The sequence below is a fragment of the Megascapheus bottae genome, chromosome 14 (genome assembly GCF_031878675.1).
Source record: "Megascapheus bottae isolate mThoBot1 chromosome 14, mThoBot2.hap1, whole genome shotgun sequence".
NCBI lineage: Eukaryota > Metazoa > Chordata > Mammalia > Rodentia > Geomyidae > Megascapheus > Megascapheus bottae.
In genome coordinates, this window is record NC_143522.1 from 9,990,954 (window position 1) to 10,009,097 (window position 18,144).

Below are 18,144 nucleotides of genomic sequence, written 5' to 3' on the forward strand. Positions count from 1 at the left end.
AATTTTTTTCTTTTGCCAGTCCTAGGCTTGAGCTCAGGGCCTGAGCACTGTCCTTGGACTTTCTCAAGGCTAGAACTCTACCACTTGAGCCTCAGCACCACTTCCGGCTTTTTTTTTTTAATGTATGTGGTACCAAGGAATCGAACCCAGGTCTTTGTACATGCTAGGCAAGCACTCTACCACTAGGCCAAACTCCTGGCCCTGTATTCATTTTTTAACTTAAAAAGCTAATCTTCAAGTCATGTAAGTTAGATTAAGAATAATTGTATTTAATGTAATGAGTAATATATATTAAGTAATACAAGGAAAGAGCAACATTTACCCATTAATAAATAGCATTGAACCTTTGATGAGGAGCATGAATGAAATCCACTGCTGACTTAGTCTGTTCACTGCTATGCTATATTTATTGAAAGGATAAAATGAATCTGACCCACCATTTTTTTTCTTTGACTCAGTCAGCTGGTTTTGAAAAATGACCCATTGGGGAAACATTCTTTCTAAAATTGATTTTTCTGTGAATGACACTTTGACAGAACAATGTCATTCCTAGAATTTATATCTCCGTTTAGATTATGTGAGTAGCTGATGCATGTTTAAAGTTTAGACAGCTTCCAGTGTGGTTTCATATAATGACTGGACCTGAATGTACATTCATTCACACGAAGAACATACACCTGTCACCCATTGGATCAGGAGAAGAGAGGGGGCAGGGGCACCTTTGTCTCCTCTACTTGCAAATAGTGGGTAGTCTGTGCCAGCATATCCATGTTTTGTCTGACTGAGGCTGGATTGGATGACAGGATAGAGACTATTCTACTGAGAAGGTCCTGTGATCATGACGGATGACATTGGCATTGGGGAACACTGACTGTAGTAATAACACAGCAAGACTCAGAGTCACATGTGGTTCACAGATCCACAAGACAGAAAGACATCACAGTTGTTCAGTTTATTGCGTTAATATTATGGATTGTGTTTTAAACTTAACTATAAAATAAAAAGTTAAACTAACTTCTTGGGGCTGGAAGTGTGGCCTGGTGGTAGAGTACTTGCCTAGTATTCATGAAGCCCTGGGTTGGGCTTGATTCCTCGGTATCACAGACACAGAAAATCTGGAAGTGGTGCTTAGGCCCCAGGTTTAAGCTCCAGGACTGGCAACAAACAAACAAACAAACAAACAAGTTTCTTTCCTACAGGATTTCAAGTAATAGTATCCTCAAATACTTCAGAATCAAAGTAATATAACTCTTTATATTGAACAGTCTCATTTCTACCTCTTCCCTATTTGTTTCTGTTCTTTCAGTTATCAGTTTGTTCTTTTTGTACAGTATTCCTGTATTTCCTTGTCCAACTTCTGCCACATGTATACTTTTTTTTGTCAGTCATGGGCTTGAACTTTAGGCCTTAGCCCTGTCTCTGAGCTCTTCAGCTCAAGACTACCACTCCACCCCTTGCACAGCACCACTTCAAGTTTTCTAATGGTTAATTGAAGATAAGAGTCTCAGGAGACTTTTGTGCCTGAGCTGGCTTTGAACCACAATCCTCAGATCTCAGCCTCCCTAGTAGCTAGGATTATAGGGGTGAACCACCAGTGCCTGGCTACATGCATATTTTTATTGCCCTACTTTCTTATATAAAACAAAACATTCTGAAGATACGTGCTTTTTTGCTTGATTAATACACTTTGGAGCTATTTCTGTGTCATTACATAGAAACGTTTACCATTATTATCTTTACTGCTACACAATGTTCCATTGTGTTACTGTACCATAATTGATTTAAAACTGCTTCTGTATTGATAGGCATTTAGGTTAACTCTAGCTTTTTTATATAACAGTGATACAAGGGATCTTTTTATTTTATTTTAAATTTTTTATTGCAATGTGTAGAGGATTTACAGTTACATTCGCTAGGTAGTAGGTACATTGCTTCTCACACACTGATACACTTCTCATGTTTTTTCCCCATTGCCCTCCCCCACCCTCTCCCAATCATCTTGTTTTTCCCCTTTCCTTTCCTATTTCAAATAATCAAATGTATATACGGCATACCAGGTAACACAGTCAGATATAGTAAAATATGAGATTAACTAAAGGGCAACAACAGAGAATAGAAATAACATAGTACATTAAGAACAAAAGTCACTTAAGATGAAGCTCTTGTTTCCATATCCTAGAGGTCCTTTCATTTAGTCTCATCCTGTATGTACCTAGGTTTTGAGCTATTGTAATCCTCTGCTAGGAGAGTCCTAAATGTGTACTAATTAATACAAATGACAGAAACCATTGAGCCAATGTTCCTTTGGGTCTGGCTTACTTCACTTAATATGATTTTTTCCAAGTCTTTCCATTTCCTTACAAATGGGGTGACAGCCAAAAGGTGTTATTTAATTAATGCTTATAGGACATAATATAAATTTAAACTAAAATGTTGTTCTTTCTGATGGCAGCATAGAATTCCATTGTGTCTAAGTACCACATCTTCTTGATCCAATCATCTACTGAGGGGCATCTGGGTTGGTTCCATAGCTTTGCTATGGTAAATAGTGCTGCAGTGAACATTATTGTGCTAGTGGCTTTAGTATGTCCTTGTTTCTGGACGTTAGGATAAATGCCAAGGAGTGGAATTGCTGGGTCTTAGGGGCGCTCTGTGTTTAGTCTTTTGAGGAATCGCCATACTGCTTTCTATAGTGATTGAATGAGTTTACACTCCCACCAACAGTGCAGCAGCGGTCCCACCTAGGCACATCCCTGCCAGCGTCTGTTGTTATTAAGATTTCTTCATCATGGCCATTCCAACTGGAGTGAGATGGAATCTCAAAGTTGTTTTCATTGCATTTCTTTTATGGCCAGAAATGTTGAGCATTTCTTCATGTTTCTATAGGCCTTGTTATTCTTCTTCAGAGAAGTAAGGGAGATCTTTTTCTACTTAACAGAAATTCATCTTAGTGTCAAATCAGGTATAGAGCTATTATTAGATTAATACCCCAGATGAAGCTTTTTTAATTTTGGGGAAATTTTTCCACAACACATCATTAAGTAAGATTATTATATGATATAGAATATTTCCTTTACATTATGCTAGAGATAAAAATAGAATATATCTATGCAAGTATGCATAAATAATTTTGAAAATGTATGTCAAAACTTTTATAAAAATGCTTTCCAACCCAGAATCCATATGTTATTTTTTTAATGTAATTGGTTTTTTGCTAGTTATTTCCAATGAAGATAAAATTTTCAAAATGGGATTTTTTTTTGCTCTCAAAAATAATCCTTCTTTCTAGTCTTTTTGCCTTCCTGCCTTCCTTGCTTCCCTCCCTTCCTTGCTTCCCTCCCTTCCCTGCTTCCCTCCCTCCCTCTCTCTTCCCTCCCTCCCTCCCTCCCTCTCTCTCTCTCTCTCTCTCTCTCTCTCTCTCTCTCTCTCTCTCTCTCTCTCTCTCTCTCTCTTTCTTTCTTTTTGTCAATCATGGGGCTTGAACTCTGGGCCTGGGCACTGTCCCTGAGCTCTTCAGCTCAAGGCTAGCACTCTGCCACTTGAGTCACAGTGCTACTTCCAATTTTCTGTTGGTTAATTGGAGATAAGAGTCTCATGGACTTTTGTGCCCTGGCTGGCTTTGAACTGCGATCCTCTGATCTCAGCCTTTTGAGCACCTAAGGTTATGGGTGTGAGCCACCAGCAGCCAGCTTTGGCATTCATCTTTGGAGGACAACTACTCAGGAAGTAGTTGAGAAAATTATATTTATGACCATAAAACCAAAATGAATACTGTCAGTGTGAATCATAAGGATTTCAAAAAACAAACGACTAGCCGTAACAGAGTAGCTTACGGCAGACTAGATTGCCCAGTAAGAATGCCTGCTGTTTAGAAAAAATAGCCATATTTAAAAAAAACTATTTTGTGACTTTTGTTTCTGAAAAGAAATGATAGGTTTATTTTGTTTGGTTGGTTTTGATCTATTCTTGATCCTGACTACAGCCCAAAATGTTTGACATTATATATAAAATAAAAATGGAAAGAATCTAGAAGCTGGGCGCTGATGGCACACACTTAAAATTCTAGATACTCAAGAGGCTGAGATCAGAGGATCATGGTGCAAAGCTAGCCCCAGTGGGAAAGTCCTTTACTGTTATGGACTGTTAACTGGAAGGAAGCAGTAAATAAAAGTGTGGCTAAAATGGTAAAGCCTTGAATAACAAAGGTAAGGGACAGTACCCAGGCACTGAGTTTAGGCCTTAGTATTAACAAACATGTGCGTGTGTGCATGCGCGTGGGCGCGCGCACGCGTGCGCAGACACACACACACACACACACACACACACACACACACAGAGGTGCATACAATACATACACAACTTGGAATGTGAACAGAAGAAGCAGACTTGCTAGGAGCCTTGGGATCTGAAGAATGAAGCATGGTAAAGTCTCTCAGGTTTTGTTGGTTGTTAGTTATACTTCCCAGCGTGAATCTGAAGAAGCCAATAACTAGAAATCTCAGTAAAAACAGACAAAAATACCCACAATAGTTATCTTTAGCCAAAAAGACCAAAAGAACGAAGCCATAGAAAGAGAAAAATATTAATAATAATCTCTATTCCAGCTGACTACCAATCTTCATGATCCTTGGTGCATTAGTGCTGGAGAAGGACCAGGAATTTGGCCTAGTGGTAGAGTGCTTGCCTAGCATGCACCAAGACCCGGGTTCAATTCCTCGGTACCATATAGAAAAAACCCAGAAGTGGTGCTGTGGCTCAAGTGGTAGAGCTCTAACTTTGAGAAAGCCCAAGAACAGTGCTCAGGCTCTGAGTTCAAGGCCCAGGCCTGGCCAAAAAGAAATAGGTCTACTGTAATGATCCACTACTTCTAGATATATACTTGAAGGAATTAAAACAGCACACAATGCATGCACATGTTATTTATTATTCATTGTAGCTCAGTTGTGGTATCATTACCACAACTCTGATTGATGTACTATTCAAACATCAAGAAGAATGAAATTATGTTTAAGGTCCACCTTAAACTGAGGCCCAGGACTCAATGGAAAAATTGGGTATTGTGGATATCACCTGTGATCCCACCTACACATGGAGTTATAGGTAAGAGGATCACAGTCAGGGACTGCCCTATCTGAAAAATAACTGAAAGCTATTTTTGTCTACTCAGACAAAAAAACTACCTAAGCAGACAAGGTAAGAAAAAGGAATCCACAGACCACATACCTCATAAATGTACATGCAAATTTCCTTGTCAAATACAGCCAAAACTCAATTATGTATGTATTTGCAAAGTATATATGTATGTGGTTTACATATCTATATGTATTTTTTATAGTGAATCAGTGTTCAATTAAGAAATTTATTTACTTGTGTGTATTTTCAAAAACTGATAAAGAAAGAAAATCACAAAATTGGCACTATTAAATTCATTCATGATTTAAAAATAAGAATAGAAACATTCTCTTGATGAAGAACATCTACAAAGAAATCCTCTAGTATACTTCTTATAATAGTGAAAGTCTGAACATTATTCAGAGGAGGATGAAGTTTGTCCCCACTGCTAATTTGCATAGTACTGGCAGTTCTAGTCATTTTAACCACATAAGGAAAGGAAATAAAAGTCATGTAGACACAGGGAAGGAAAAGATAAGACTCTAGATTTTATATAACATAATAGGCTATACTAGGGTGTGCAAAACCTCTAAAAAATCAGTAAAATGTTAGAACTGCAAAGTATGTTCAGCTAGGTTGCATGATTCAGCATCTACTTACAAGAGTTAGTTACATTTCTTTCCATGAATATGTGACTACTGACAGTATCATTTGTAATAACTCTTTTTTTGAAAAGGAAGAATAGTTGGACATATACTGAGCTAAATGTGTGTTGGACTGCTATGTAGAAAGCCATAAATCTTGGTAAAATAAGTCAAAGAAGAATAAAGAAATGATATACTGTAATCATTTATGTAGAGATTCAGTGCATGTTAATATTAATGATATATGGCCTATCCAAGCTGATTCTTAGTATATCACAATTGCTATCAAAATCTCAGCAATACTTTTATAGGTGCAATCTTACTCTAAAATTTATGCAAAAAGGCAAAGAAACTAGAAGAGCTAAAACCATTTTGGAATGGAAGAAATATGTTCTGCCTTATTTCACAGTGTATTATGTAGGTAGAGTAATCAAGACTGAGTGTTATTGTTAAGGGATAAACTCATGGGTCAGTAGAACAGAATAGAAAAACCAGAAATAGCTTCACACAAATGTATCCAACTGATTTCTGGCAAAGCTATAAAAGCAATTTGAAGGAGGAAGGATAAGCTTTTCAAACAAATAATGCTGGGAACAATTGGACATCCGTAAACAAAATTATAATCCTGGATTTAAATATTGTACCTTACATGAAAGTTAATTCAAATGGATCATAAGTTGAAATGTAAACTTAAAAAAGGGTTTTAATGAAATCTTTAGAGATTACTTCTGGGACTTGGGGCTTTATGGAGGAATTCATGGGCATGAGGCAAAAAGTCTGATCCAAAGAAATAATTGAGAAATTGGAGTTGAACTTTTAAAATACCTTGCAGTGCTTTTCTTCCCCTGGGATATTTGCCTGATGTGTAAAAGGGAGGGGCTGAAGTCCCACATAGTTCAGCAGATACAAATCATCAGACAGATAAGAGTTCTCACAGCTCTCAGAGCTACAGAGATTAGAAAAAAGGATTTCAAGTCTCACCAGAGAAACTCAATCCCATAAAACAATCAAGTAGAAACAAACAAAAGTTAAATTCATATAAAAACAGGATAAGGCCTTACTCATCTAAAAGTAGATAGGTTTAAGAGAGTATGAGACACAAGAGAAAAGAAAATTAATGGAGACAATTTGTCAGAAAAAAAGTAATAGCTGAAGAATATAGACAAGAGAACATGGAAAATACAGGAAAATATCTAAAAGGCAGTTGAATCCCAGTGTAACACATATGTGTGATTGGATTTCTAGAAGAAAAGACATTTATGCATCATTTGGGAATAGAAGCAGTATTTGAAGAGATACTTTAGTATTTGTAGAAAATGATACTGATGAGAAGTTTAAAGATGTGCATTAAGACAGCATCAAGAACCTCTCTCCTTTCCTAGCAAGTTCATATTAATTTAGTGTTGGGCCAATTGTAACACTAACTCATGAAATAAAAATAGAATACAAACTAGCCAGATGCAATAAGAGAGACAGCCATCAATATTGGCTGGGCAACAACGCATTAAGAGAGAAGGCATTGTAGAGTGTTGCAAAAGAATGACTCCCAGTGAATTTTGCCCAACAAAAAATTCACCAAAAATGTGTACAAAAGTAATTTATAGTGAAAGAAAATTTGGTCACCAATTGTGTTAGGCAGTTACTTGAGATGATGTGTGAATGGATGAAATATTGGGGTGTGGTTTGAATGTTCTACATTTTGATTAGGGTGACTTATTAAGCCCATATTATATTTCCTGCCTCAAACATGCAGAAATTTTACTCTTCAGAAATTGTATGTTAGTACACTTGATTTACAAACTGAAGGGAAATCGGACATTTGACATTAGGTACAGAAGGACAATGAAGTAAGAATGAAGAAGGGGAAGAAATTGAGAACTCTTTACATTTCTCCAACATTCTACCTAAAGAATTCCTGTCCTACAGCTCAGGTTGAAACACACAGTTAAAGGCTAGGGGACTAAAGTTCCCAGACCAGTGCATTAGACAAGGTAGTACATTCAATTTCCTTCATGTGGAAATAGTTTCTGCTCCCACGAAACATAAAGGTAAACCTCAGATTTTACCTGCCAATGGGTAAAAGTCTCAGAATATACTTGCCTCAGTAGTAGGACAAAAATCGTTAGTGGATTACACCCAGCTGAACAGATTTTGAAGAAGAAGAAGAAGAAGAAGAAGAAGAAGAAGAAGAAGAAGAAGAGGAGGAGGAGGAGGAGGAGGAGGAGGAGGAGGAGGAGGAGGAGGAGGAGGAGGAGGAGGAGGAGGAGGAGGAGGAGGAAGAAGAACTGAAAGAATAAGGCTATTTCCAATTTGACTCTGTCTCAGAACAAAGCCCAAGAATACCTCCCTCCAAATAGGAAACTCCATAGGAATGCAGCAATACTTTAGTACCTGAAAGCCTTGTACAGTATTCACAGTTACATTGATATATCAACTAGAAGTTGTGAGCAAATAGAAAAGACAAGGCCTTAGTAAGGGCCAATCACAAGTATGACAGAAATTCCCTTCATAGTTCAGGAGGTGGGAGGAAAGATTATACAATATTAAATATATTAAAATTCCAAATCTAAATTATAGATGCAAAAACTAGAAAACATTGAAAGATACACTGGATAGGATAAACTGTAGCTTAGACAGTGCACAAGAACAGCAGTAGGAAAAAATTAAATACAGAGAAGTTAATTTTTTTTAAAAATCCCCAAACCAGCAAGTGTGCTGTGGGACAGCCATCACCTATTAATAATATATAATAAAGGCCACTAATAATATATAATAGAGTCCCTAGAGGGTTAGAAGCAGCTGAAAGTATGCTGAAGATACAATAACTCAACATTTTCCATATGTGCTTCAAACTCTAAACTCACAGATCCAAGTGCAGTTTCAAGAATAAGAAAACATTGAGAATTACATGAAGGCACATAACCATACAGCATTGCTAAAGAGAAAACTTCAATGCATCCAAAGGGAAAAATCGTGAAAGAATGTTTAGAAAAGACACATCAAAATAATAAGAAACATAAGAAAAGTTACTTGACATTCTTAGTCCTGATTAAGAAATACAGAATAAAGCAGTGATAGACAGTAGCTTTCTAACTTTGTTTCTAGTTTTCTTTATCCTTTTTTTTTTTTTTTGCCAGTTGTTGTGCTTGAACTCAGGGCCTGAGCACTGTCCTTAGCCTTTTTCTACCACTTAAGCCAAAGCACCACTTCCAGCTTTTTTTTTTTTTTTTCCCCAATATATGTGATACCAAAGAATCAAACCTGGATCTTCGTGCATGCTAGGCAAGCACTCTACCACTAGGCTAAACTCCTGCCCTTCTTTATCTTTTTATAAAAAACTACTTTGTTTATAAACTTGATCTCAAGTTTCCAAAGGCCCCAAAAAACTTTAATTCTTAGTAACTAGTAGAAATGAGTTTGAATAAACCATCTTCTCAAAGACCTCTCAAGAAATCTGGCATGTTCACACTCTTTCCTGGTATAATGGTCATACAGAAAGGACACTGGGATGACACAGACCATGAAGACAATACATTATTTTTTTAATAGAAGCATCAGTAGTTAATATAAATCTAGAACTTTATGAGGTATGAATAACAGAGGTCTTTTACTGTGCAACAATTCTCCAGCAGTGGAATATGAACTATTAGTAACTACTTTAGTTCCTTTGTGACTTTTTGCTTGTGTTTATTTACAGTATAAATTACTGAGTTGTTACAATAATAATAAGGCTATTATACCATAATATAAGATTTTGTGAAAACAACTAAAATGAAGGCAGTGAATAGCATCATTGAACATTTTTGCAGATACGCTTTAATATCTGGTATAAGAGGAGGCATTTGGGCTTACATATTTGTTTTTGCTGCTCATTTGTACATTCTACTTTGCTTGGAGAAAAATCGGTCTTCACATGGTATATATACTGGAGCTAATAAAGATACTTGGCCTTTCAAATAATTGTGGCTATGAAATTTGAAACCGTAAGTGTACTGTAGTTATTCTAAAAATGTATTATCTTTTGTGCACTTTGAATAAATTTTTTGCCTGCACATGATTTTGTAACTTCATGTAGCTATTACTTATTGAATGTTGACCCACCTATGTGGACTTTGCAGGTGTTCACTCAATTTATAATAATGAACATATCCTAATAGCAGAAGCATTGATCTTATTTGAAAAGTCTCAGTATTAGGGGAAGTTCTCAGGGTTTTTGTGATAGCTGTAGGTTTTCCACAATTCATGTTTAGCCATAAAGATAAAATTTCATTTTTAGCATAAAGTATTGTCAATTGTTTTCCCTGAAGTAATAGACTTCCTTTTTTTTCTTCAGGCATGAATTTGCCAACTATGTAAATCTGAATAATCATAGTTTGCTGGAAGTTTTGCAAGTTTTTTAAAATCATTTAATCATTTTAAGTAGTTATATAAAGAAGTTGCCATTCAGCAAAGAAGTTTATGAATACAATAGATCTTGATCAGTATCGCCCCACTTCTATCTTTTATTGCTGTGTAACAAATAGACCAACATTAATGCTTGAGGAGAGAACTAAGGTAGCCTCCAGTTTTCTGTTCCTGAACTTTCCTGTCTTCAAAACTAGCAGTCTTCCCTGCCTCTGCTATATCCTGTTCTTGTCAGCCATCCGTCAACTTTCTGCCTCCCTCTTCTGCTTTTTTTTGTGGCAGTTCAGGGACTTAAACTCAGGTCCTAGGCACTGCCCCCTTAACTTTTTTCTTCCCTGCTGAAGGCTGGTGTTCTACCACTTGAGCCATCAGTCTACTTCTGGCTTTTTGCTGTTAATTAGAAGTCTCACAAACTTCCCTGTCCTATCTGGCTTCAAACTACAATGTTCAGATACCAGCCTCCTGAATAGTTAGCATGAGTCAACAAAGCCCCTCTTCTACTTTTGAGGACCACTTTGTCATTGAGCCCCTGGATAATCTTCCCTATCTGTTGATAAGTAATTTTAATTGAATTCATAACCTACCTTCTCTTTCATGCAACATTACATATTGAAAGGATCCATGGATTTAGATGTGGGTATCTGTATCTGTTCTTACAGCTTAGTTGAGCTTGAATCTCATTCAACAAGTGCTTCTCCTTGAGGTGTCTATTGTACTTTAACTATGTAGCAAATGCTTTATGTGTACTCTCCATTTCATCACAGAATGCTTTTTAGAATGTATGTGGATCAGTAGTTGTTTTTTTTTTAAGTCAGTGTTTTATTGCTTCAACAAGAACATCTTTTGTGTTGTTTTTGGAGGTGGTAATAGATGTGTGGTTAAAAAAAAAATACAGCCAGTGCCTGTATTATCTCTGGTATGATTCATGTGTAGGCCCACCATCAGTGCAGATGGCAGGAAAAGAGCAAACAGCCTTTTTTTCTGTTACTCTGGAGATCATGTTGACAATCCTGGGCCTCCCTCTAAAGGTCTCAGACCCTTAATAGTTCATGTTCCATTGGTAGAGAATGGTTGCACATCTGTTATTTATATCTCATAAAGTTCTAGATTCATATTAACTACTAATGCTTTTGTAAAAACAACTAATATAGTGTCCTCGTGATCTGTGTCATCCCATTGTCCTTTCTGTATGACCATTACACCAGGAAAGAGTGTGAACATGCCAGATTTCTTGAGAGGTCTCTGAGAAGATGGTTATCAAACCCATTTCTACTGGTAACAAGTTCTGGCTTTATCAGTCATTTTCCCAGAAACATAGGGTTGTATGAGTCAGATTCCAGTGCCAATTGACTATCTCTTTACCAGATTTCAGAGATCTGAGGATCAGGAATATTTTCATAAACTTTCTTGATTGAGCATCACTAATCTAAAATTGAGAAAATATACAGATCTTTAGCTAATGTCTGTTTCTTTGATTCTTCTGGAAGTGTTTTGCTTCTAAAAGAAGCAAAACAGTATCGTACATTTCTAGCCCAAAGATATTTCATTTTGCTGAGATTCAAAATCTTTTCCTCAGATACAGTCTGTGTCCCCTTGGACTGAACATCTTCACTTTTTAATGACACAGAAGTTTGAGTGCCCAACAGTCTCATGAGTACTCTAGAGGAACAGTTTGTCTGTAAGCACAAATCCATAGTTACTCTAAGCAGTGGCCAGAGATCATGTAAAACAATCTCATACAAACCAAACTTGTTCACAGAATACTCCTGTGATTCTGTGTTGATAATTACATTGAAGAATACTGTCCATATATCCACATGGATATTTTTCTGTGTGTTTCTCAAAAGAAAAATAGGAAATATTATTTTATAAAACCTCATACAAAGCTCAAACTCAAAGCCATTGACCTGTGTGACCACTGACATTTGCTTCTTTTCTGGGTTGTTTCTTTGTTACAGTTCCATAACTACTCCATTGATATTTATTTTCTGGGAGTGACACATGGTTACTAAAAATTACAGAAGCCTGAATTCAGAGAAGTCCACCTACATTTGATTGGAGTGGATTATAAATCAAAATACAATTGTATTACCTCCTTAGGAGGATAAAAACAAGGGGCATTTGCAGTTTAAAACTGAAGGAAATTTGACAAGTAGTTAATTTCCTAATCCTCTTAAAGGAGACTCTTCCTTTCAAAACAGAGAAGCTGGTTTGTTCTCCTGTCTGCAGGTGGCGCTCACCAGAGTATGAGAAGCCCATGAAAAGCCACATTTTCTCCCTCCTCCTGGGGTTTGCTATCTGGTGCTTTGTGGGAGGTTTCCTTTCTTATATTCTTTTTTCAGTGAATTTTTTTTCAATAGATAAATGAATCCTTTTGAATGTTGCACAGTGAAATTTTAGGCCTTTTATCTAAGAAGGTTTTAAAAGGCATCCACAAATACAGTGAGTCCTAGTGCTTTATATACTGACCAGGGCTACTTGTGTTACACCCTATTGCTGGAGAATCTGATCTGAGAGGCAGACAGCTTACAGCTCTAAGCTTCTTTACTTCCCCCAGACTGCTTTATCTCTGATAGTTTTTCTGTGGGAAGAGAGTCTGGTTTCCTTGAATCTAAGAACTTCCTTTGTAATAGTCCTGGAGGCTACGACTCCCTCCATTAGCTCTTTACCTGTCAAACCTAATAAGGGTATTCAGCTAAATTCTAAAGTGAGGATGAAACCTTTTACCTGTGGGAGTTCCCCTCAAGCATTAAGCACCCTGATATTTTAGAAATAGACCAACCCAGAAGGATTCAATGTCAGAGGTTTTCAGCAGATTTTACTTTGATTGTTGCTGTTATTGTTATTTGTTCCTGCTAATATTTAAGCAGCAAAAATGTCAGCTTGTATGCTTTAAAAAAATATTCTTAAGATTGACATAATGTGGCTATTTGGAACTTTACACATAGGAGTAGGTCAGTAGAGCAGCCTCCTCTGCAGTTACAGAACTCCCCGGGAGCATACATGTCTGTTGGTTATGTGAAGGCTGCTGGGATTCCTTGTTATCTAGGCAAGCAGAGAAAGCAGGCAAAACCCACCTTCTCCCCCTGGACATTTTTCATAGGGGTGCTCTTTGGAACCTCTTCATTCAGAAAGTTGTAAGAGAGAGTTCAAGTCCATAGCCCCTCTGTGTAAAATGGCAGAACTGGGTGTTTTTCAGAATTCAGAAAAGTTCACATGCTAGAAGACTAATAAAATGTATATACCGTATAATAATATATTCCCTGTGGGATCCGGGACAACACCCCATAATCACATTAATATTTATTCAGGGAGAAATATGAATATTCAAACAAAGATTAAATTAAAAGTGCTAATATCAGTGTCAAATCCAGTTTTGCTCCAAAAGGTATTTACTTAGATTTTGAATCTTACCTTTCAACTTCAGAATTGCAAATGTGAGATTGTGAACCTATGTGTGTATTGATAGAACTAGAGCTAGACAAGGCTGATTGACTTCTGTATTTCATGGATATGTCAGGGGACTACTACAATGGAGGGCTTGTGTTCCTCCTTCCTAAACAAGTATTCTTCCATTCTCTGGCCTTCCATATACTTATTGAGCAAATGATAAGACCTGTATTACTATTAGTTGTTAAAATTTCGCTTCTCCAGGCATGGTGGTGCATACCTTATAGCTACAACTTCTCAAGAAACCAGGCAGGAAGATCACTTGAGACCAGGAGTTTGGGTCCAGCTTGAGAGTAGAGTCAGATTCTTTCCCTTTAAAACAACAGCAATGCTGCCATCAGAAAGAACGACATTGCCCCATTTGTAAGGAAATGGAAAGACTTGTAAAAAAATCATATTAAGTGAAGTAAGCCAGACTCAAAGGAACTTAGGCTCAATGGTTTCCCCTCATTTGTCATAATCAGTACAAACCTTGGGCTCTCCTAGCAGAGATTTACAATAGAGCAAAACCTAGATACATAAGGCCATATAGGATGAGATTAAATAAAAGGATCTCTAGAATATGGATACAAGGACTTTATCTTGAGTGATTGTATCTGACTTTGTTACCTGGTATATTATAGGTACGCTTATTTGTTTATATGATATAGGAAAGGGAAGGGAGGAAAACAAGATGATTGGGAGGGGGTGGGGGAGAGAAATGGGGAAAAACATAAGAAGGAGAATCAATGTGTGAGAAGTAATGCACCTACTATCTGGTGAATGTTACTGTAACCCCTCTAGACATTACCTCAATAATAAAAAATGAGAAAAAAATAAAAACAATAACAACAATATGCTCTACCAGTGAGCTACATCCTTTATTTGTTTCTATTACACAAAAACTTACTAAGCAGTAGGTGCAGTGCCATTCTGGAGAAAAGAATTATGTGCTAATTATGCTATAAGAGTTTTATGAGCCTAAATTTTTGAGCTGCAGACTTATTTCTTGTTTGATGATCAGTGCCTCCTTAAATTTTGCAGAATTACTATGTTAGACTTTTCAGTGATGAATAATTTTTAATATCTATCTATCTAGAGCACTGATATTCATGATCTAGCAGAGATGAGCAGAATTCACTAAACAACCATGAAATGGATGCTAGTATTTTGTTTGTATTAATTGAATGTCTTTTGCTGCTTTAGGAGTATATTGTTTTTGAACAAATCTTTTAACATATCATCTTTAAAGCTCTTGGGCATTTCTTACTTACTATTTACTTGTCAATGCTATGGTTTGAGGTTAGAGTCATGGAGAAAAATATTTGAGAAAGAAGTTTTTCTAAGTACATGATGCTAGCACTAACAGATATCACCACATTTATAATTTAATTGACCACATGAAGTTGGTATACATCTTGATCATGACAAGTCTAATTTTATAAGAAAAAGAACCAGGATTTGAATGAATTTTTCATTGTGAGACAATTTATTTTAAAGTATTTTTTGTAAAGTGGACCTCTGCTTTTAAATTTGTAAAAGCTTCACTTGCAAAGGGGAAATCATTTAAAAGTAGTTACCTTTTTATTGCCAGACCACTTCTTACTGCCTCATTTTGTACTTTGTGACCCATTCAAAGAAATTTCTGAAAATATCAACATATGTCTTAATAATGTATCCTCTTGAAACACAGGAGATTTTAATTTACTTTTACTGTCCCCTCCCTCCCCATCACCTTCCCTTCTTTCCCTCCTCCTTTCCTTCCTCTCTTCCCTATCCCCCTCCCTCCCTCTCCCTCACCACCCGCTCTCCTCCTCCTCCCTCTCCCTCCCTCCCTCCCTCCCTCTCTCCCTCCCTCCCTCCCTCTCTCTCTCTCTCTCTCCCTTCCTGCCTCCCTCCCTCCCCCCCTCTCTCATTGATTGTAGTGCTTAAACTCAGGACCTGGGCACTATCCCAAACCCATAGTTCCACTTTCAGCTTTTGAGTAGTTATTTGAAGATAAGTATCTCCCAGGGACTTTTCTACTGGGCTGACTTCCAACCGTGATCCTCAGATCTCAGCCTCTTTAGTAGCTAGGATTACAGGCGTGAACCACTGACACCTGGCTGGCCTTTTTCTGTAGTTCATGAAGATTATAGATATCTTCTTCATTGCAAATTTTGGATCAGAGACAGGAGAGTTTGTTTTTTTTTTTTTTAAAAGAGGGACTTTAAGAGAAGGATTTTGACTATTGGCTATGCATATGCCTTACTAGAACTTAACAGCACTGAAGTGGGACAGAGTGTATTTGTCAGAATTCATATGCATTGTCTTTGCCTGTCTCCACAGCTGAACTATCAGCAGAAAGTAGGCATCATGTACTGCAAAGCTGGCCAGAGTACTGAAGAAGAGATGTACAACAATGAATCAGCGGGCCCAGCCTTTGAAGAGTTCCTTCAACTATTGGGAGAAAGAGTTCGGCTAAAAGGATTTGAGAAGTATCGTGCACAACTTGACACCAAAAGTAAAGAAAACATATCCTATTATGATTGGGTTTCTCCTGCTGAGTTGATGTACATCTATCTGTGAAGCTGTCCATAAAATCTTGCCATTTATTGAAGCAAACTATTGGCTATGGAGATACACAGACACAAAGAGAGGATGTAGTATTAAAATACTTAGAGATCATAATCAGAATAGCCAGAATTGGACTTCTCTCTGACAAGAGTTGTGGGTAGACAATGAATATGGGACAGTAGGTGTAGATCCTGCAGACTTGCTTCAAGATGGCAATACATAAATTGTATTATACTTAGCAGAATGATCGGGTAGTTAAAAAATCTCTAGAAACATACAATCTGATTATAAGCCCTAAAAGGTTTTACTGTTATTCATTTCCTAATCCTTATCCTAGCCTAGCTAGTAATTCTTTCTATGGTTTTCTTATTTACTTTTGTGTTATTTAACACCTAGGTGGCTGTGTTTTTTTAATTCTTTGTTTCCATTATTATTTTCCATATTCCATCTTAATCTCTAAGAAAATTTACTTTTCAGCTTTGATAATGCTTTGGCTACATAAAATGTGTTGATTAAAGGCACAGTAACGAAACAGTCTGTTTCTGGTACATAAACGTAGAAAGATATCTACTCAAATACTTTGTTTATAAAATAGGTGAATTCTCAGATACCTATTTTTTTCAAGGTCATTGGCTTTTGCTGCTTGTGTGCATGGAAGTAATTTTAAATTTTATTTTAGAATCCTTCTATAGACACCTGTGACCTGTTTTCCTGTGAGAGGGTCTCTGGATTAGCACATCCGTAGTGCAGTCTATAGTAATCTCTCTGATTTTTTTGTACAGGAAATTAAATAAGGAGTTGAGTCATGAAAACAGAAAAGCATTCATAACTCCACTGCAGGAAAGAATTTCCTGTTGCCATGGTTTTGCTGTTGCCAACTTGGAAACGACATACAAGAGAGACTATTAAAACCCATAAATAGCCTTGTCTCTTACATATTATTTTAATGTTCTGTACTCTGCTTGCAACCGCATAAGATGTTAAATTGCGATATTTCCTTAAGCATTTTTCATCCAAATATTCTGACACTCACCTCATCCAATTTGTTCATGTTGTTATGTTGGCTCAATCTTCATCACCACAAAAATATATTGAAAATATCTGGGCCAAGAATGGTGGTTTGTGCTGTAATCTCAGCTACTTGGTAGACTGAAATTGGGAGGATTGTGGCTCAAGGACAGCCTAAAAAGTTAGTGAAACTTCCCATCTCAGGGAGGAAAGCTAGGGCAATTGTGATCAGAGAATAGTCCTGATAATACACTGCAAAAGAAATGTACTCATTACCTGGCTTATATAACTATCCCTCCTCTGGAGATCACCTTTATAATAACAATTTTCTAAAAAGCTAATATCTAAAAAATAAAGCCGAAAAAAAAAAACTGGTGGTAGCAGAAAACTCAGGTAGTAGAGCACCTCTTAACCAACACAGTACCCTAAGTTCAAATCTTGGCTCTACCAATAAAAGAACAGCAATGATAATGAAATAACTAGTGAAGAAACTGAAAAGAAAATGTCTAAAATACCTTGATTCTATAAAAATATGGTCAGATTGAATGAATAAGATTTTGTATTGTTTATGTGTTTGTATATACATGGCTGCTTATTCGTAACAAAGGGCAGTGTGACAGGTGTGCATCTGGGATTTGGTTGCACTGCAGCATTGGGTAGGGATACATAGCACTCTGTGCACATTTGCCCCAACAACTTTGAAGTGAAGAGGGGCATTTACAACTCTTATTAATGTTTTATAATTATGTAAAGTGCTCTACCACTTGAGCCATACCTCTGCTTCTAGCTTTGGATTAGTTAACTGGAGATAAGTGTCTGGTGAATTTGTCTGTGAACTGGCCTTGAACTTCAGTGTTCAGTTTTGGGGTTTTTTTTTGCCCTTGTCTTGTTCAATATATCCTCTAGTTCCATCCATTTTTCTGCAAATGACGATTTTATTTTTCTTTATGCATGTTTTTATTTTATGTATGTGTATACCACATTTTCTTCA

General features: G+C 36.8%; 1 protein-coding gene across 3 annotated transcripts in view; it reads left to right on the forward strand.

The window, feature by feature from the left end:
- The window catches only part of Sipa1l1 (signal induced proliferation associated 1 like 1), a 298,167-nt gene that overhangs the window by 192,991 nt on the left and 87,032 nt on the right, over positions 1–18,144 (forward strand). For all 3 annotated transcript variants that reach the window (XM_090344402.1, XM_090344404.1, XM_090344403.1), the window contains exon 7: positions 15,918–16,092. In XM_090344402.1, coding sequence (XP_090200528.1) covers positions 15,918–16,092 — 175 coding nt within the window. The remainder of the gene's footprint in view (positions 1–15,917; positions 16,093–18,144) is intronic.